This window comes from Typopeltis vanoorti, chromosome 12 (genome assembly GCF_054136105.1).
Source record: "Typopeltis vanoorti isolate ZY-2024b chromosome 12, IOZ_Tvanoo_1.0, whole genome shotgun sequence".
NCBI classification, from domain to species: domain Eukaryota; kingdom Metazoa; phylum Arthropoda; class Arachnida; order Uropygi; family Thelyphonidae; genus Typopeltis; species Typopeltis vanoorti.
Window position 1 is genome coordinate 103,282,274 of NC_143560.1, and position 18,491 is coordinate 103,300,764.

The following is an 18,491-nucleotide window of genomic DNA, read 5'->3' on the forward strand; positions in this document are numbered from 1 at the left end:
GCATCTGATTTGATTTCGAATTCACTTTCAGTTCTACCTGTAATCCATTCCTTAACATCTATTTGTGAAATATCAACATCTGGATTTATATTTTTAACTAAATTATGGACATTTTGAATTTCCTCTATTTGTATATTACTGTAGTTATCTTGGTAAATTCTAGAAGGCCACAGTTTTTTCCATGACGCTCGAATTGCTCAGGTTCGAGGCTTCCCAAGCAGCAGCAGCTGAGAATGTTACATCCTTCAAATTTATATTTTTTTATTGATGTGGTAATGTCGTAATTTTGGGAAATTACATTTAAAAGCAGGTCTTTACGAGCTTTTAATTTAATGAATTGTATTTTGTTCTGATCCATTGGAGGCAAAATAATAGTACACAAAATAATAATATGTAATAAGTAAAACTTTTTTTCTTTCAAACTGCAATTCAAATTACTGGAGGATTCGTATTAGCAAGATACCACTGTACTTGTCATGAACCCAACTCCTATCTATGCTCTTAAAGCTGAGTTTGTTTATTTTTATAGGATTTTGTGTAAAGTATCAAATGCACAGTGTTCGTTATGAATCTGGAAAGCATCTTACAATTCTAAATACCACAGTATAGCTTAGTGGCCCGCAGGCTTCATTGAAATTTTTAATGCGGCCCGCGCTGTCTGAAAGGTTGAAGACTGAAGACCCTGCTTTACAATATACCAACCCAGTGTTAATGAATGACAAAGATGGTATTTCCAGTCTCCCTCAGGTGCTTTGTTTTATTGAATTTTTTTTTTTTTTTCATGAACAGCATTCAAATTAATTGTTTTCAGTCATCTTTCTTTTTTTTTTTTTATTTCATGTTTATTTGTTTTGTTTTTCAGTTTATGATGACTATAAATTTGTTACAAAGAAGGAATTGGAAGACCTTGGATTATCTCACCTTATTGGCTCTAATTTGCTGAGGGCATACATGCATGGATTTTTCATGGATATTCGCTTATATCATAAGGTAAATGATTTTTGTTTTCATTTCTGTGTAGTGTTATGTAAAATAGCATGTACGTATAACTTTTTTGTATTTGCTAACTTGACACTGCCAGAACTCTTTCAAGAACTGCATATGAAAATGATGAATTTTATACTATCTATTTTGTGAATTTCTTGTCCCACTACTTTTTAATCACCTTTTTATGATGATAACCAGGCAGTAAACTGGTATATGATATATTGATTACTTTAATTAAATATACACATGCATACACAATCCAATCAACATATTATGACCATCCCTCTTATTTCCCATTTGGGCATTTCACCTTGCCATTTAACACTACACTCATATCATGGTAAAAGCTAGTATATTGATATTGAAGGTATGAGCCATACTGTTCATTGCTAATTTACATGGGTAAGGAATGCCATATAACAAGATTCGAAAAAGACCTGATTGTAAGGTATCCAGGAAACTGCCAATATTGTAAACCGTTTGTAGAATGCTGTTGTTAGTGTTCCAATAGTAGAAGGATACAGAGTAGAATAAAAGTCGCCAGACCATTGATAGAGACCTGCACCTCATCAGTGCTCATGGTAAACTTAGGTTGTTGTCCCACCTTGTGCAAGTCCATAGTAAGAAATGGTTGATCATGGAATTTAACCATGAGACACAATCCAACATACCTTCCTCTTCCATATGGGCCTCTGAAGTAGGTGCCCAATCATGGTATCCTAGACTTCATGTGTGTGCATCCTAGTTCCCCTTTAAAAATTGTAAGAGTTGAACTTCCATTTCAAGAGAAGCAGTTTTTAATAAATTTTTTTTTTTTTTTTTTTTTTGTCAAAATATGAACTGGAATTTTGTCAACTGAGTTTGGTGTTTGATTTTTCACAGTTGAATACAGATAGTTTTCGACTTTATGAATTAATTTGTTCTATGCTCATAAAGCAGGAATATTATTTCCTATAGATGTAATAATGAAAAACAGGTTACATATTCAACAATAAAATTTGAACATAACTAATGTTAAATAAAGGTCACAAAGTATGCTTAAACAATGATTTATTTATTCAAAGAAATTTTGAAAGAAACTTTTTATTTTTCAGAAAAGTTCATAGCATGAAAACAGTTATTAAAATAAAATAAAGGTTGAGTCATTTGTTTCCAAGACAGTCTTTTCTATATGAATTTCACCATTATATGCATAAGCATTTTTTTAACTCTTTAAGGTGCTTTTTATGGTATCAATCCATCTACATCTTGGTCTTCTTCTGGTCTCTATCCTGCCAACCTGGCAAAGAGCGCTTGTTTTGCTAATCTTCCTTTCCCATTCTGTTTAAGATTAGCTCTACTAAGACATTCCTGAATGCCAACAATGGCAAGTTCTTTCCTAATATCCTAATTTTTAATGTGATATTGATTGATTCAATGTGCCATTGATGCCATCTCACTCCACTAATCTTTCTCAGAGGTCTCCAGTATTTAATCAAGTGTTTTATTTCTAACCCAGCTCTCAGATCCATAAGTTAAAATTGATTTCAACACCATTATATACAGTTAATTTAGTGTTTTGACTAATTTCTTTCTTATTCCATATAAATTTATTTGGCTGACTTCCTACTATACCAGCTTTACTAATTCTGTTGTCTATTTTCATATTTAATTTAACATCTTTACTAAAAATTGTCCTAAATAGCTGAAAAGGTTTACTTGTTTTTTAGGTTCATGATTCTGGATACAGTTGATGTTTTCAATGTTTCTGCCTATTATCATTGTCTTTGTCTTTTTATTGCTGATTTTCATACAAAATTTATTACCACAGTTATTCAATTTAGAAGTCCACATGGCTAGCCTAGTGGCTGTGCACTTTGCAATCCTGTGGAAGGAGTGTCTTAGGTTCAATTCCTGTCAGTGACGTGAGGAGCTGAAGGATCTTTCTCAGCCATAGCCAACTTAGCTGGTCTTGGATGTGGACAGTAGGGTTTATCCTGGGGTTTTTCATCCCGCAAAGCAGGCAAACCAGCCTTGAGAACTCAACACTACAGGACATAGGATACACTGGATTGTAGGGCTGACCATCTTATCCTGTGAACGGTTTGAAGTCCAATGATTAATAAACCATCGACACTGCAAGGTAAAGGAGGGTAAAAGGAAAATGAGATGAGATTCAATTTAGTCAGGGAATCTTGCAGACTTGTAATGGATTTATTAGAAGTATAACATCATATGCATGAAGTAAAGAGCTAATATTAACATCACCAATTTTGATATCGGATTTAATACCACTTTCTTTAATAATGTGATCCATATATATAATAAGAGTGGGATATTCACCCTTGTGACACACCTGATTTTACCTCAAACCTTTCTGTACCTTCTTCAAGTCTAACTGCTGACTATGTATAGATAGATTAAATAGAGACTGTATTTCTTGATGTAATATTCATTTATACCATATAACTGTAGCATTATGAAGAGCTTTTTTCTTGGCACCTTGTCACATGCCTTTCCCAGAGCAACAAAACTTAAATAAAATCCTTGTTATATTCACAAGAGTTCTCAACTATTTGTCTTAAAGTGAAAATTGATCCTGACAACCTCTATTTGCCTGAATCCAGCTCGTTCTTCACAATTTCCCTTCAACAATTTTTCTTGGCCATTTTCAAGTATACTTGCATAAATCTTACCAGAACACAGTAGGGAATTACCTCAGTAATTCTCGAATTACTTTTATTTCTATTTTTATAGATGGGTAGCTCAGCTTCAACCATCTGGAATTCGACCCTCTGGCCAGGCCTTCTAAATTGTGCAATGCAGCCACTATGAAAAACTTTCATACCTCCATATTTGAGCATTTCTCAGATATAGAGGGATGGTTGCCCTCAATATTTCAAAGGCATTTGATCGATTTTGCCACAGGGGCCTACTCACCAAACTGCTCCTATGGTCTGCCTTCCTCACTCTGCAACTGGATCACCAACTTTCTCACCGGTCGCTCACTACATGTCATGGTGGACAGCTTACTCTCCTCAGACTTCCCCCACCAATGCAGGAGTACCCCAGGTTCTGTTCTTTCACCCACACTCTTCCTCTTGTATATAAACGACCTGCTCGCAGACTTCCAGTCCTATCCATAGCTTTGCCAATGACAGTACACTTCATTCCTATTTTTCATTCAACAAACCTGTTAGTGCTCAAATATTAGAATCCTCAAGATCTTCCACAACGGGACCTGAACTCAGATTGCTTAGCTATATCCCAATGGGGCAAGGACAACCTTATAAATTTCAATGCCACCAAAACCCATTTCTGTCTGATCTTTTGCAAGAAAGAGTTCACATCCCTCCCCCCTTACCTTCAGTAGTACTGAGATATCCAAACACAATCAGATTTCTCTTCTTGGACTGACTTGCACTTCTGATTTTTCCTGGCACACCCATATTTCAAATATAGCTTCTGCAGCCACCAAAATACTTGGTGTATTTTTTCACACAAGACACTGCCCAGCCGTGGAATACTGCTCCCATATTTGGTGTGGTGCACCAAAATGCTCTCTAAGATTGCTCGATTCTATCTGAAGAGAGCAATCCAGCTAATTAATGATCCTCTCCCAAACCCACTTCAACACCTCTCTCACAGATGTTCAGTTTCTGCCTTGTGCCTCTTCTACAGATACTTTCATGAACAGTGCTCTGCTGAATTGGCCACTATTATTTCTCTACTCTCCTCCAAAATCATTAAAACAAGCGTTACAGTCCACCTTAAAACTCACCAAACCAACTTCACTGCCTCCTTTTTATTCCATCTACTTCTGTTCTTTGGAACAGCTTCACCCACTCTGCCTTCCCCAAAGATTACAACCCTCAGTTGTTCAGTTCAAGCAAAATGTGAACACTCTTCCTTTCTTCTATTCCTCTTGCCCACACACGACACTAGTGTGCTATAGGTCTTGTGGACTTTTGTGTGTGGATCAGACATAAAAATTAAAAAATTCTGGTCGAATTTCCTCTAATTCAGCTGACTTTTCACATTTCAGGTTTTAGATGACTTTTTGTACTTCAAGTATTGATATGTATTCCTGTTGGGAGTTTTGTATCATTATGCTGACACTGCTTGTTTCATTTAGCAGTCTTTCGATATTCTAGATGTCTGGAGTAATCCAGACATCTAGAATATCTTTATCTCTAGTTTTCATCACCTTTATCATTTCTGATTATTTTTACAGTATTCTTTCCTCCGTTTATAAGCTTTTTCAATAGCCTGCAGAATATTTTGCCACCTTCCTGATATTTATTTTCTATGTTTTTATCAAAGTCTTCTCATGACTTTTGTTTAGCAATTCATTTCAGTAAAATTATGGAGATTACAACCATGTTAGGAATAATTACTTTAATTTCCTGATGTTTTGACATCATATTAAGGTCATCGTCTGGAGTATATATATATATATATATATATATATACACACACTCACACACACAAAGACAAGCTATATTTCATACATTATATTTCAAACAATATGTCAAAGTGACTGATTTGATTAACCATTATTCTACTCGCCTGACCTCTAGTGCAAAAAAAAAAAATAATAAAAGTACATCAAAGTTGTATTCTGTTTATAACATCATCAGAGGACAAATTCATATAGATAATTTTAATATAGCAAAAGTGGTGTTCTAATCCATAACTTAACAAGAATGTTGTTATATTAGAGTTAAGATCATAGATTATTTACAGTTATAATTAACTCTTAGACCAAAAGGTTAAGTGGGTAGAATATGTGTCATTCATATTCTTGGGATTTTTAGACCACTATTATTGTTAAGATTAGGGTGGTTGATAAGAATTTCAAGGCTCCTTAAATTTATACTCATATCACGTTTTGGTGTGATGTAAACAACAGGTACCTTTCCAGTCAATTCTATGTGGAATTCAAGGTATGATCAGAAAAGCCAGGTTTACTATAGTTATTAAATTAAATTATTAATTAAATAATCTAGGATCTTAACTAATATAACAACACTCTTGTTAAATTAAGGATTAGGCCACCACTTTTGCTGTATTAAAGCTGTTGATATGAATTCGTTCTCTGATGATGATATAAATAGAATATAATAAATTTAGTTTAATCCTTTATCCAAGTGTGAGCAAACAAAGTTTGCTCCTGAAAATATTTTCAGGACTGGAGTAAGGTAGTACAACACCAGGCAACTCGTAGCAAAGGTGGACCAAGCTAACATCACTTCTATCTAAGGATCTCCCACAATACAAAACACATCTCCTTGTGGATATGTATAATGTTATGCATTAAGGGAAGGGCCACTACCCAGACTAGTTTTGACCTTCATTGTTTTGCATTATGGGACATGCTTAGATAGAAGTGATGTTAGCTTGGTCCACCTTTGCTACAAGTTTCCCGGTGTTGTACTACCTTACCCCAGTCCTGAAGATATTTTCAGGCACAAACTTTGTTTGCTTACACTTGGATAAAGGATTAAATTAAATTTATTATAGTCTAACCAAGTGTAAAATAAACTTTCAACATCTTTCTCTAAATCCAGAGTAATTTAATAAAAAGGTGGCACACCCTTGGGCAACTCCTATAGGTATAGATGACCTTGCCATTGCTTCTGCCTGGTATCTCCACTTCTGGGCCTGGCTCCCATTGAAGAAACCTCAATAAAGGTCGAAACTAGTCTGGGTAGTGGCCCTTCCCTTAATGCATAACATTAGACATATCTGCAAGAAGATGTGTTTTGGATTATAGGAGATACTTAGATAGAAGTGATGTTAGCTTGGTTCACCTTTGCTACGAGTTGCCTGGTGTTGTACTACCTTACCCCAGTCTTGAAGATATTTATTTTCAGGCGCAAACTTTGTTTGCTCACACTTGGATAAAGGATTAAACTAAATTTATTATAGTCTAACCAAGTGTAAAATAAACTTTCAACATAAATAGAATATAGATTTGATGTAGTTTTTTTTTCCACTAGAAGTCATGCCAGTAATATAACAGTTGATCAAATCATTGTCACTTTGGCATACTGTTTGAAATGTAATAGAACTTGTCTTGGCCTTAATATGAAGGGCGAAATGTTGGGAGATTCAAGTAATTATTCCTAACATGGTCGTGGTCTACATAATTTTATTGAGATGATTGCTGATCACCATGTAACACTAAAGGATTTTGTTTAGCTAGTTTTACACAGTGCTTGCTTTGTTTTCTTATATTTTTCTCTGTATTCTCTAAGCACACAAGTTGACTTACTTGCCAGAAACTTTCGATATGCTGTTCTTCTTTTTCCTTCACTGCTCCTTTAATTTTCTGAGTCCATCATGGAGTTCTATATAAGGATTTTTCTATCCTTACAGACATCCTCACCACATGCCTCTCTGGCTGAATTCAATGTTTTCTTCAGGATTTGCCATCGAATCTCCAAGTTTGGTTCTTGTTTTCAAATTTTTTTTTTTTTTCAATATGTGTGTGTATTTTAATCTACAGTTCTCCAAAAGCTGCTCAGCCTTGATTCATTTTAAAACTTTCTTACACACACTATTTTTCAATATAAACTTCAGTTATATCCTGTTAAACTAAATAGTGATCACTTCCTATTTCAAATCCTCTCTATACTCTTGTGTCCTGAATTATTATTAGCTTTGCTCTTTTTTTCCAAATGTTCCCAAAATATTTCTGTATGAATGACAATCATTGCCTATTCTACTATTTAGATCTCCAACAAGGACCAATTTTTCCTTTTTCATTGTGTCAGTTGCTTTCTCTGAAGCCTCAAAAAATTCTTCCACTACTACCCTAGTAGAATCTTCTGCTAGACCATAGGCACAAATTAGTCTCATTGTCCAGTTCCCCGTGCTGATATTTGTCCACATCACTACTTGATATTGCCTGCCAGTCAAGAAGATTAGCGTCGTACGAGGTGTGTGACAATTTAATTCCTGGGATGGCCATGTAGTGTCACCTGTGGTGATTTGGTTAGAGTCATGTGAGTAATCGTCTTTGTACATGTTTTAACTAATGCGTGCCTAAACCTCAAGCTAATAGAGCCATTTGCTAGTTGGCTATTGCAGAAACAATAGAGATCTGTATGTAAACTTTGGCATAAAAATGTGTGGTTGGAATTTGGAGGAGCATGTTAACATCAAATTTTGTGTGAAAATTGGCAAAACTGCTACTGAAACGTTGGAGCTGTTGAAAGTGGCATATGGTATGGATGCTCTGAAAAAGTCAAGTATCTTTGAGTGGCATAAGAGATTCAAAGGTTGGCAAGAAGATGTGATTGATGACTTCAGAAGTGGACAGTCAAAAGCAAAAATGACGGATGCAAATGTGAACTGAGTGTTAGATTTGGTATGATCTGACAGACGATTAAGTGTGCGATTAATGGCTGATGAATTGCAAATGAATCTAGAAGCAGTCAAGATAATTTTAAATGAAGAATTGGGCATGTGAAAGATTTCTGTAAAGTTTGTGCCTCGGATTTTGATGGACAAACAGAAGCAGCAGCGACTTCAAGTTGCGACTGATCTTTCTGCTCATGTTTCCAAGAGGTGACGAAACCTGATGCTTCCAGTATGATCCCAAAACAAAATGGTAGGGCATGCAGTGGAAAATCCCGAGTTTGCCACGTGAAAAAACATGCATGTCACATTCGCTGTTTAAGACCATGCTGGTGTGTTTCTTTAATCACAAGGGGATAGTTCACTGTCAATTCATTGAACAGGGACAAACAGTCAACCAACAATGCTATTTAGAGGTGCTGAAAAGATTACAAGATTCTCTTCAGAGAAAAAGACCTTGAATTGTGTCCTGACAAGTGGATCATCCATCAGTACAATGCACCAAGCCATAGTGTACTCATCGTGAGAGAGTTTCTGGCCAAAAAATTGATTAGTGAAATAGGTCATCCTGCTTATTCACTTGACTTAGCTCCCTGTGATTTCTGGCATTTTTCAAAATTAAAGACTGCTAAAAGGGCAAAGATTTTCTGACATCACTGATATTCAGCATAATGTGATAAAGGAACTCTAGAGTATTCCGGAAAGAGTTCCAGGCCAGTTTCCAGAAATGGGAACACCATCGAATCCAGTATATAAATGTACAAGGAGACTACTTCGAAGGCAACAGTTGTCACAGTTCTGAACGTAGGTTTTTTACACATGCATTTCGGGAATTAAATTGTCACACCTCATATTTAGTGTTGAATAGTATAGCTGCTCCTTCTTTTCTCTGATTGTTATTGCCTGAATATAATTTGTCCTTTTTATTTAGTCACCCCTATTATGTTGATCTGGTACTTATCCAATTCTTCCGCTAGTTTTCCATTTTTCATTGCCATTCAGGCTTCTTATGTTGATAGTACCGATCTTGAACCCTGGTGATGTTGAGTTGGGATGTGCTTCAGGATTTGTTCCAGTAGCTGATGTTTTGCTGTTCACCCTGGTTCCCTGGTGAAAATGACAGGGACCTTGTTTAACCAGGTGATGCTCCAGCCAGCATGAAATTTTGTCATGTTGTACCATCATTTTACATTGTGGTTTAAGCCAATAAGAATACAATTTGGTGTGCTAATCCAGCATCCTTGTTTGCTCGTTATCCAGGTAGATACCTAACTCAACTATTCTTAAGGTATAATATATCAAAATGAGATCTCTTTGATGAAAAGATATGTTCAGAGCATAAAGATCCAAGAGTGACTGTCCTGAGGGATGTATTCTATAATGTCTACATTTGACTCATCCAAGCCTCCAACATTGGTAAAAGCAGAATATCTCAAATGTCCTTTTTTTAGGCTCTACATCCCTAAGAATCCACAATTGGCATGTCCAAACTACCTGTTTGGCTCTACCATCTGCTTGATGGTGTAATAAAGAGCATTATTATAAATCTTGCTTTACAAGAAAACTTAGGTCAACTGTGAGGAAGCCCACCCAGCAATACTCCCATGCATGCTGAAGGTGGAAGGATTGAGGTGGGGAAGATGCAAAGGATAAAATTCAAACAGAACATCTTCTATTAGGATGCAGAGAGAAAGTTAGCCACCACAATACCTTTCCTGAAATCCTTTTATGTAGAGAAGGTGGTATTTATGAAAATATCACATTACCTATTACAGTCTCACTCCTGAAATAACTCCTCAATTATCCTGCTGAATGAGAACCCACTTGTCAAGAGAATTGTGAAAAGTGAATCAGCAACAAAAAAAAAAAAAAAAAAAACCTACAAAAAAAAATAGATACATTCTGTATCCACTTCATGTAAATTAAACACATGAACTAATGCTTACTTATCAGATAAGATATTAAACATTTTTCCAGAAGAGGTGGACACTGGCCATCCAGTTCTTTTCTTTTATGGGAAATAGAAATTCAGGATGATATTTTAAAAGGGATGCTCTAATTGAGCATCGCTTTAAAAAAATCATCCTAAATATTAATATTGTGGTGGCTAACTTTCTTCCTGCTTTTATTTAATTCAAAATTAGAACTGGAACACATTTGCCTTCTATGTGAAAGACTATGGTGGAAAAAAAAAAAAGTAATTGAAAATCAAATTTCCATGTAATCAATCCAGTCTTCCATCTAATTTCTCTCAGCTGATATCCTACTTTTTCATATTTTCCTTTGCAGGGAACCACCATGCATCATGCTTAAGTCACAAAAAATGATAGCATTACATTGCCATTATGATTAATCATTGAAATGCTTTTCTTGAAAACTACTCGCACACTGTAAGAAAAACAACTGTGTTTCTTCTTATCGGTTATAAATACAGTCAAAAGTTAATACATCAGATTATATTGTAAGATTTAAAATATGATAACTGTTTTTGCATTCATTCAAATCGTGAACTGAATGAATGCGAATTGAACAGTGTGCAGATTTTTTTTGTTAAAAGGTAATTAGGTGTTTCAGCTTTTTTCACATTATAATTATATTAACAAAAGTAATTTATTAATGTAATTAACAAATTACTTTTTACAATTAACATAAGTAATTACAGTAACTTATAATTATAATCAAGAAAGGCAACTTACACATTACAAATTCAACTTGCAAATTAAATAAAGTAGCATATCTGTAACACATACAGATGATCAAAGTTTTTGAAATAATGTTAAATGTTTATTTGAAATGGCCCTTAACTATTATAATGTAAATCTTGTCTTTCTCCGGTTTGTAAAATAAAATTGAGGAATGAATAAATCTATTCATTTCATCTTCAGGAATAAATGTTTTCAGGCTATAAAATACTATGTCAGTAAATCTATGCATATCACACACAGAATTTAGCAAGAATACTTGAGCTGCATCTTTATTTCCAAAAACCAAATGTTTACTTTCAAAGTGTTATACTCGAAGTTTTTCTTTTGGATGCAATATTTGAATGATTTCGTATGACGATGACACTTCAATTTTATAATGTAGTGACTCATCATCATCATCATCAAATTCCAGACGTATACAGGATATGATAGTACTACATGAAAAATTTATATCATTACTAACTATATATCTACAATTTTCCTCCAAATCAGTCTATTACTTGTCAAGACTCCAATATTATCATTATCAGATCTTATATTTCTATCATCTATGGCACATTATACCGTATCAATCCACCTATATCTTGGTCTTCCTCTGAGTCGTTTTCCTGCCAACCTGGCAGAGAACGATTGTTTTGCTAATCTTTCCTCGCCCATTCTGTTTAAGTGACCATACCACCAGGAATGCATTAGCAGAGCTAATGCATTCCTGGATGCCGACAATGTCAAGTTCTTTCCTAACATCCTCGTTTTGAATATGATATTGCCATTGATGCCATCTGTTCACGCCTCTAATCTTTCTCAGGACTCTCATATCTGCAGTCTCTAGTCTTTGGTCAAGTGTTTTACTTCTGAGCCAGTTCTCAGATCCATAAGTTAAAACTGGTTTGAACACAGTCTTTTATACAGCTAATTTAGTGTTCCGACTAATTTCTCTCTTATTCCATATGAATTGATTCAATTGACTTCCCACGATACCAGCTTTGTTGATTCTGTTGTCTATTTCCATATTTAATTTACCATCTTCACTAAAAATCGTGCCTAAGTAGCTGAAATGTCTTACTTGTACCACAGGTTCCCCGTTCACAACACAGTGGACATTTTCAACGATTCTACCTATTTTCATTGTCTTTTTAATGCTAACCTTCATACCATATCTATTACAACAGTTATTCAATTTAGTCAGGGACTCTTGCAAACTTATAGCGGATTTATTTAGAAGTATAACATCGTCTGCATAAAGCAAAGAGCTGACATTAACATGTCCAATTCTAATAGCATGTTTAATACCACATTCCTTCATAATGTGATCCATATAGATAATGAATAACAGAGGGGATAATGTACATCCTTGTCTCACACCAGATTTAACATTAAACCATCTTCCTGTACTTCCTTCAATTCTAACTGCTGACTCACAACTCAAATAAAGACTAAGTATTGCTTGATATAATGCCCCATTGACACCATATAACTGCAGCGTATTGAATAGCTTCTCTCTTGGCACCTTGTCATATGCCTTTTCCAAATCGACAAAACTTAAATACAGATCTTTGTTATATTCCCATGCTTTCTCGACTATTTGTCGTAAAGTGAAGATCTGATCCTGACAGCCTCTATTTGGCCTGAATCCAGCATGTCCTTCACCAAGCTTTTCTTCCACAATTCTTCTCAACCGTTTCTCAAGTATACTTGCATAGATCTTGCCAGGAACACTCAGTAGGAAAATACCTCTGTAATTCTCACATTCAGTTTTATTTCCCTTTTTATATATGGGTACTATGAGAGCTCTACTCCAATCATCGGGAATTCGTCCCTCTGTCCAGGCTTTCTGAACTATGCAGTGCAGTCACTGTAAGACTTTTATACCACCATATTTCAGCATTTCTGGTCGAATATCATCTACTCCTGCTGCCTTTCCACATTTGAAGCCTTTGATGGCTTTTTCTACTTCAAGTATGGATATGTATTCCTGACTGCATGCCTGGTCAGTGTTTTTTATCACTGTGCTGTCATCACTGCTTGTTTCATTTAGCAGTTTTTCAAAGTAATTACTCCATACTTCAAGGATATCTTGTTTTCCTGTTTTCATGTCACCTTTATCATCTCTAACTCCTTTTACAGCACTCTTTCTTCCATTCCTAAGCTTTTTCAACAACCTCCAGAATATTTTGCCACCTTCTTGATATTTATTTTCTATATTCTTGCCAAAATCCTCCCATGACTTTTGTTTAGCTAGTTTTACACACTGTTTAGCTTTCTTACATTTGTCTCTGTATTCTGTAAGAGTAAAAGCTGACTTATTTGCCAGAAACTTTTGATATGCTTTCTTCTTTTCCTTCACTGCCTCTTTAACTTCCTGTGTCCACCAGGGAGTTCTGATTTTTTTTATCCTTGCACACAACCTCACCACATGCCTCTCTGGCAGAATCAATTAATGTTTTCTTCAGAGTTTGCCACTGAATCTCCAAGGTTTGATTCCTGTTCTCAAACTCTTTCATTTTCTTTTCAATAATCTTTCTTTATTTTAGTCTACAGTTCACACCTGAGAGCTGCTCAACTTTTATTCGCTTTAAAACTTTCTTACATGTTATTCTTTTCAATATGAAATTCAATTTTATCCTGCTCAAGACTAAATACTGATCACTTCCAATTTCAAATCCTCTGTACACTCTGGTGTCCTGCACCAGGGAGAAAACATCACTCACTATCAACAATAACATAGTCAATGAGACTTTTCTTATTCCTAGCCTCTTCTCTCCATATGAATTTGTGCACATTTTTATGTTGGAACATGGTGTTAGTAATAACCAGTCCCTGTCCTGAGCAGAAATCCAACAGATATTTGCCATTATTATTAGCTTTGCTCTTTTCTCCAAATTTTCCCAAAATATTTTTGTATGTCTCACAATCATTTCCTACTCTGCTATTTAGATCTCCAACAAGGACCAACTTTTCCTTTTTCATTTTGTCAGTTGCTTTTTCTAAAGCCTCAAAAAATTCCTCCACTTCTACCTTAGTAGAACCTTCTGTGGGACCATAGGCACAAATAAGTCTCATTGTCCAGTTCCCCATTCTCATATTTGCCCACATTACTCTACTTGAGACTGACTGCCATTCAAGAAGATTAGCCTCGTATTTTGTGTTGAATACTATGGCTACTCCTTCTTTTCCATGATTGTCATTGCCTGAATATAACATTTTATATTTATTGCTCAGAAAGATCTCACCAGTTTTGGTCTTTTTTGTTTCAGTCACCCCTATTATGTCGATCTGGTACTTATCTAATTCCTCAGCTAGCTCCATTTCTTTGCCATTCAGGCTTCTTATGTTGATAGTACCGATCTTTAACTCTGGTGATGTTGAGTTGGGGTTTGTTTTCAGATTTGTTCCAGTAGCTGACTTTTCGCTGTTCGCCCTGGTTCCCTGGCGAAAACAACGGGGGCCTTGTTTAACTGGATGACGCCCCAGCCGGCATGAAATTTTGTCATGTTGTACCATCATTTTTTATTTTGGTTTAACCAATAAGAATACAATTTGGTCGGCTAAATCTCAAATTGCCAGCCCATCCTCTTTCGTTCAGTATCAAAGTAGATACCCAACAGGGTGCACCACGAGAAGGTGAGGATTGGACATTAGGTCAGAAGCCCTGGTCGGTTCTCTGCATTCCTTTAAAGGCTATGTGGAGGTCTCCTCTCAGTTATACAGCTTTGACCCTTAAGCACCCCCTTCTTGATATTTAATTTCTATGTTCTTGCCAAAGTCTGCCCATGACTTTTGTTTAGCTAGTTTTACACAGTGTTTAGCTTTCATACATTTGTCTCTGTATTCTCTAAGAGCACAAGCTGACTTATTTGACAGGAACTTTTGATATGCTTTCTTCTTTTCCTTCACTGCCTGTTTAACTTCCTGTGTCCACCATGGAGTCCTGATTTTTCTATCCTTGCAGACAACCTCACCACATGCCTCTCTGGCTGAATCAATCAGGGTTTTCTTCAGGGCTCGCCACTGAATCTCCAAGGTTTGGTTCCAGTTCTCAAACTCTTTCATTTTTTTCTTCAATAATCTTTGTATATGTTAGTCTACAGTTCACATCTGAGAGCTGCTCAACTTTTATTTGCTTTAAAACTTTCTTACATGTTGTTCTTTTTAATATGAAATTCAATTTTATCCTGCTCAAGACTAAATAGTGATTGCTTCCAATTTCAAATCCTCTGTACACTCTGGTGTCCTGCACCAGGGAGAAAACAACACTATCAACAATAACGTAGTCAATGAGACTTTTCTTATTCCTTGCCTCTTCTCTCCATGTGAATTTGTGCACATTTTTATGTTGGAACATGGTGTTAGTAATAACCAGTCCATGTCCTGAGCAGAAATCCAACAGGTATTTGCCATTATTATTAGCTTTGCTCTTTTCTCCAAATTTTCCCAAAATATTTTTGTATGTCTGACAGTCATTTTCTACTCTGCTATTCAGATCCCCAACAAGGACCAAATTTTCCTTTTTCATTGTGTCAGTTTGCTTTTTCTAAAGCCTCAAAAAATTCCTCCACTTCTACCTTAGTAGAACCTTCTGTGGGACCATAGGCACAAATAAGTCTCATTGTCCAGTTCCCCATTGTGATATTTGCCCACATCACTCTACTTGATACTGCCTGCCATTCAAGAAGATTAGCCTCGTATTTTGTGTTTAATACTATGGCTACTCCTTTTTTCCTTGATTGTCATTGCCTGAATATAACATTTTGTATTTATTGCTCAGGAAGATCTCACCAGCTTTTGTCTTTTTTGTTTCAGTCTCCCCTATTATGTCGATCTGGTACTTATCTAATTCCTCAGCTAGCTCCATTTCTTTGCCATTCAGGCTTCTTATGTTGATAGTACTGATCTTTAACTCTGGTGATGTTGAGTTGGGATGTGTTTTCAGATATGTTCCAGTAGCTGACTTTTCACTGTTCACCCTGGTTCCCTGGCGAAAACAATGGGGCCTTGTTTAACCGGGCTATGCCCCAGCCGGCATGAAATTTTGTCATGTTGTACCATCACTTTGTATATTCGTTTAAGCCAATAAGAATACAATTTGGTCAGCTAAATCTCAAATTGCCAGACCATCCTCGTTCGTTCAGTATCCGAGTAGATACCCAACAGGGTGCACCACGAGAAGGTGAGGATTGGACATTAGGTCAGAAGCCCTAGTCAGTTCTCTGCATTCCTTTAAAGGCTATGTGGAGGTCTCCTCTTAGTTATGCAGCTTTGACCCTTAAGCACCCCATGTAGTGACTCATAAAATGAAATTAAAATATTTTTATTTTAGTTTGTATATAAGTTCTTAGTGCACAACATTCTTGTATGGTATGACCTTAAATTTTTCCTGCTTTAGCCATTTTTTTTGTTGGGTGAGTACTACATGTGCCATGCTACTTAATCCTTGCCATTAATCAGAGACAAAGCATTTATTAGTTAATGAGGTACAATAATAGATTTACAATAATGGTTGTTTCATGGTTAACTTTCTTCCTATCTAGGGATGTGTTTTGAATAAAGATCATCAAAATATCTATAATTTCATGACATATACATTATTTTACTTCTTTTCCTAGTAATAATTGCACCCATGAAAATTTAGAAGAGTAATTTTATTTGCATAAGCACCAATTAGATTTGTAATTGCTGAAAGAATATTGTCCAAACGTATTGTGCATAATGGAAGTAATGAAACATACATTTGATGTTAAATGAGTGCTTCATTAATGTTTTAACTTCCTCATTACTCCCTATTCTAGAAAAACGGTTTTTTTTTTATTGTGTAGTGAAAAATAAAAAATTAATATAAATAGTAGGGGCAGTAACAATCTAGACTGCATGAATGAGTTGGAAGTATTGCTGTGATGGATTATCTAATTTGTGTATCTTTAATAGAAATAACTTCTAAAAGACTTCAGCTTGGTTATGTTGAAGCCAATCTTGAAGTCTTTGAGCAGTATTGAATTTGATAGATGCATTATGAAGTAATGTTGCAGTTTTGTTAGTATTACCAAGCTAATAAGAATGGATGCTTTATTTCTTTAAAATTAAAGCTATGAAATGTATATATAACTTAAAAATTTTAAATATAAATTTAAAATAAGTTTAAATTCAATTTCACAATTTTTTTTTTATTATTTTAACTAGGCTAAGGCTATAGTTGATCCATTTGCTTACCATGAATATCGTAAAAAGATGATTCGAGAAAAGATTGAGGCAGACAGAGGAAACAGAGTAAAGATACATGTAAGTCTTCAGAATTTAATATATGATTATTATAACATCAGTGATATTATAATTCTGCATCCATTACAAATGTACTGTCATGGTGAAATTCAGTATTACTGCATCTTTTTTTTTTTATGCATAATAATTGTTATTTCCTCAAAATATTGATGTTTTTATGAGATATCTACAATATTCAAAATGATATTCATTGTATGTCTTGATACTGGGGATGCTTGATATAGCAAAACTCCTAAGGATCAGAGACAGTTGGTTATAACATAAGGTTCACTATAGTAAATTTAGGGTAAAAATACTACTTCCTGCACTCTATTTCTGCTAAACCAAAGAAATTATAAGAAATAAAACAAAAGAGGTTGCAAAAACCATATTTTATTTACTATGATTTAAATTTTTCTGGTTTACTTCCTGTGATTTTCTTATGTTATATTTTCTGCGATTTTTCATCATTGTATTTCCCAACATTTCCTTTGTCTCTTGATTGTGACATCATTTGCTAGTTCAATTCAATGCAGCAAAGATTTTCAGCTTTTACTGTTCATAATAGTGAACTTAAAATAGCATTGGTTCTAATGGACTTTTGGTAGTTTGTTATAATGCTTCATTTTGTTATAGTGGTATTTGATGTAGTGTATGCCTACTGTAGTTAAGTAATAGATGTTTTCCCCCTGGCATACTAGCCATAACTTCCTTTAGGCAGTGAAAGTCATATATGCTTTACACTGATACAAGGAGTATGAAGATTTTTATAGCACATTAGAATCAACATTTTTATTTGAATCTGAGACTACACTTTATCATACCTTTAAGACAAATGTCATAGGTTACCTAAGAATCATGATATCTTCTTATCTTAATAAAGATTTGATTTATTCTTATCAGGAAATGGTTACCATTACCCAGAAAACACCTAGGCATGTGGCATTATTTGAAGATAGTATATCTGAATGTTTATATATATATATATATATATATATATATATATATATATTTAGTGAGACATATATTTGGATGCCAATATAACACTGGAAAGTAAGACTGAAACACAGAAGTGAATGTACAGATAAATGGATCATAAACCTATCTCTCTGTCCATTGACTAATGATGAATTTAATGTTCTTACTAAGGGATATGACATTGCTATTGTATCAAAAAAAATTTTCTATCTGAATTTCTTACAC

At 34.9% G+C, this 18,491-nt stretch overlaps 1 protein-coding gene across 2 annotated transcripts in view; it reads left to right on the plus strand.

Moving 5' to 3' along the window:
* Window positions 1–18,491, plus strand: part of l(2)34Fd (nucleolar protein 10 lethal (2) 34Fd) — a 238,401-nt gene that overhangs the window by 191,610 nt on the left and 28,300 nt on the right. For both annotated transcript variants that reach the window (XM_090401368.1, XM_090401370.1), the window contains exons 14-15: window positions 863–990; window positions 17,211–17,309. In XM_090401368.1, the coding sequence (XP_090257494.1) occupies window positions 863–990; window positions 17,211–17,309 (227 nt within the window). The remainder of the gene's footprint in view (window positions 1–862; window positions 991–17,210; window positions 17,310–18,491) is intronic.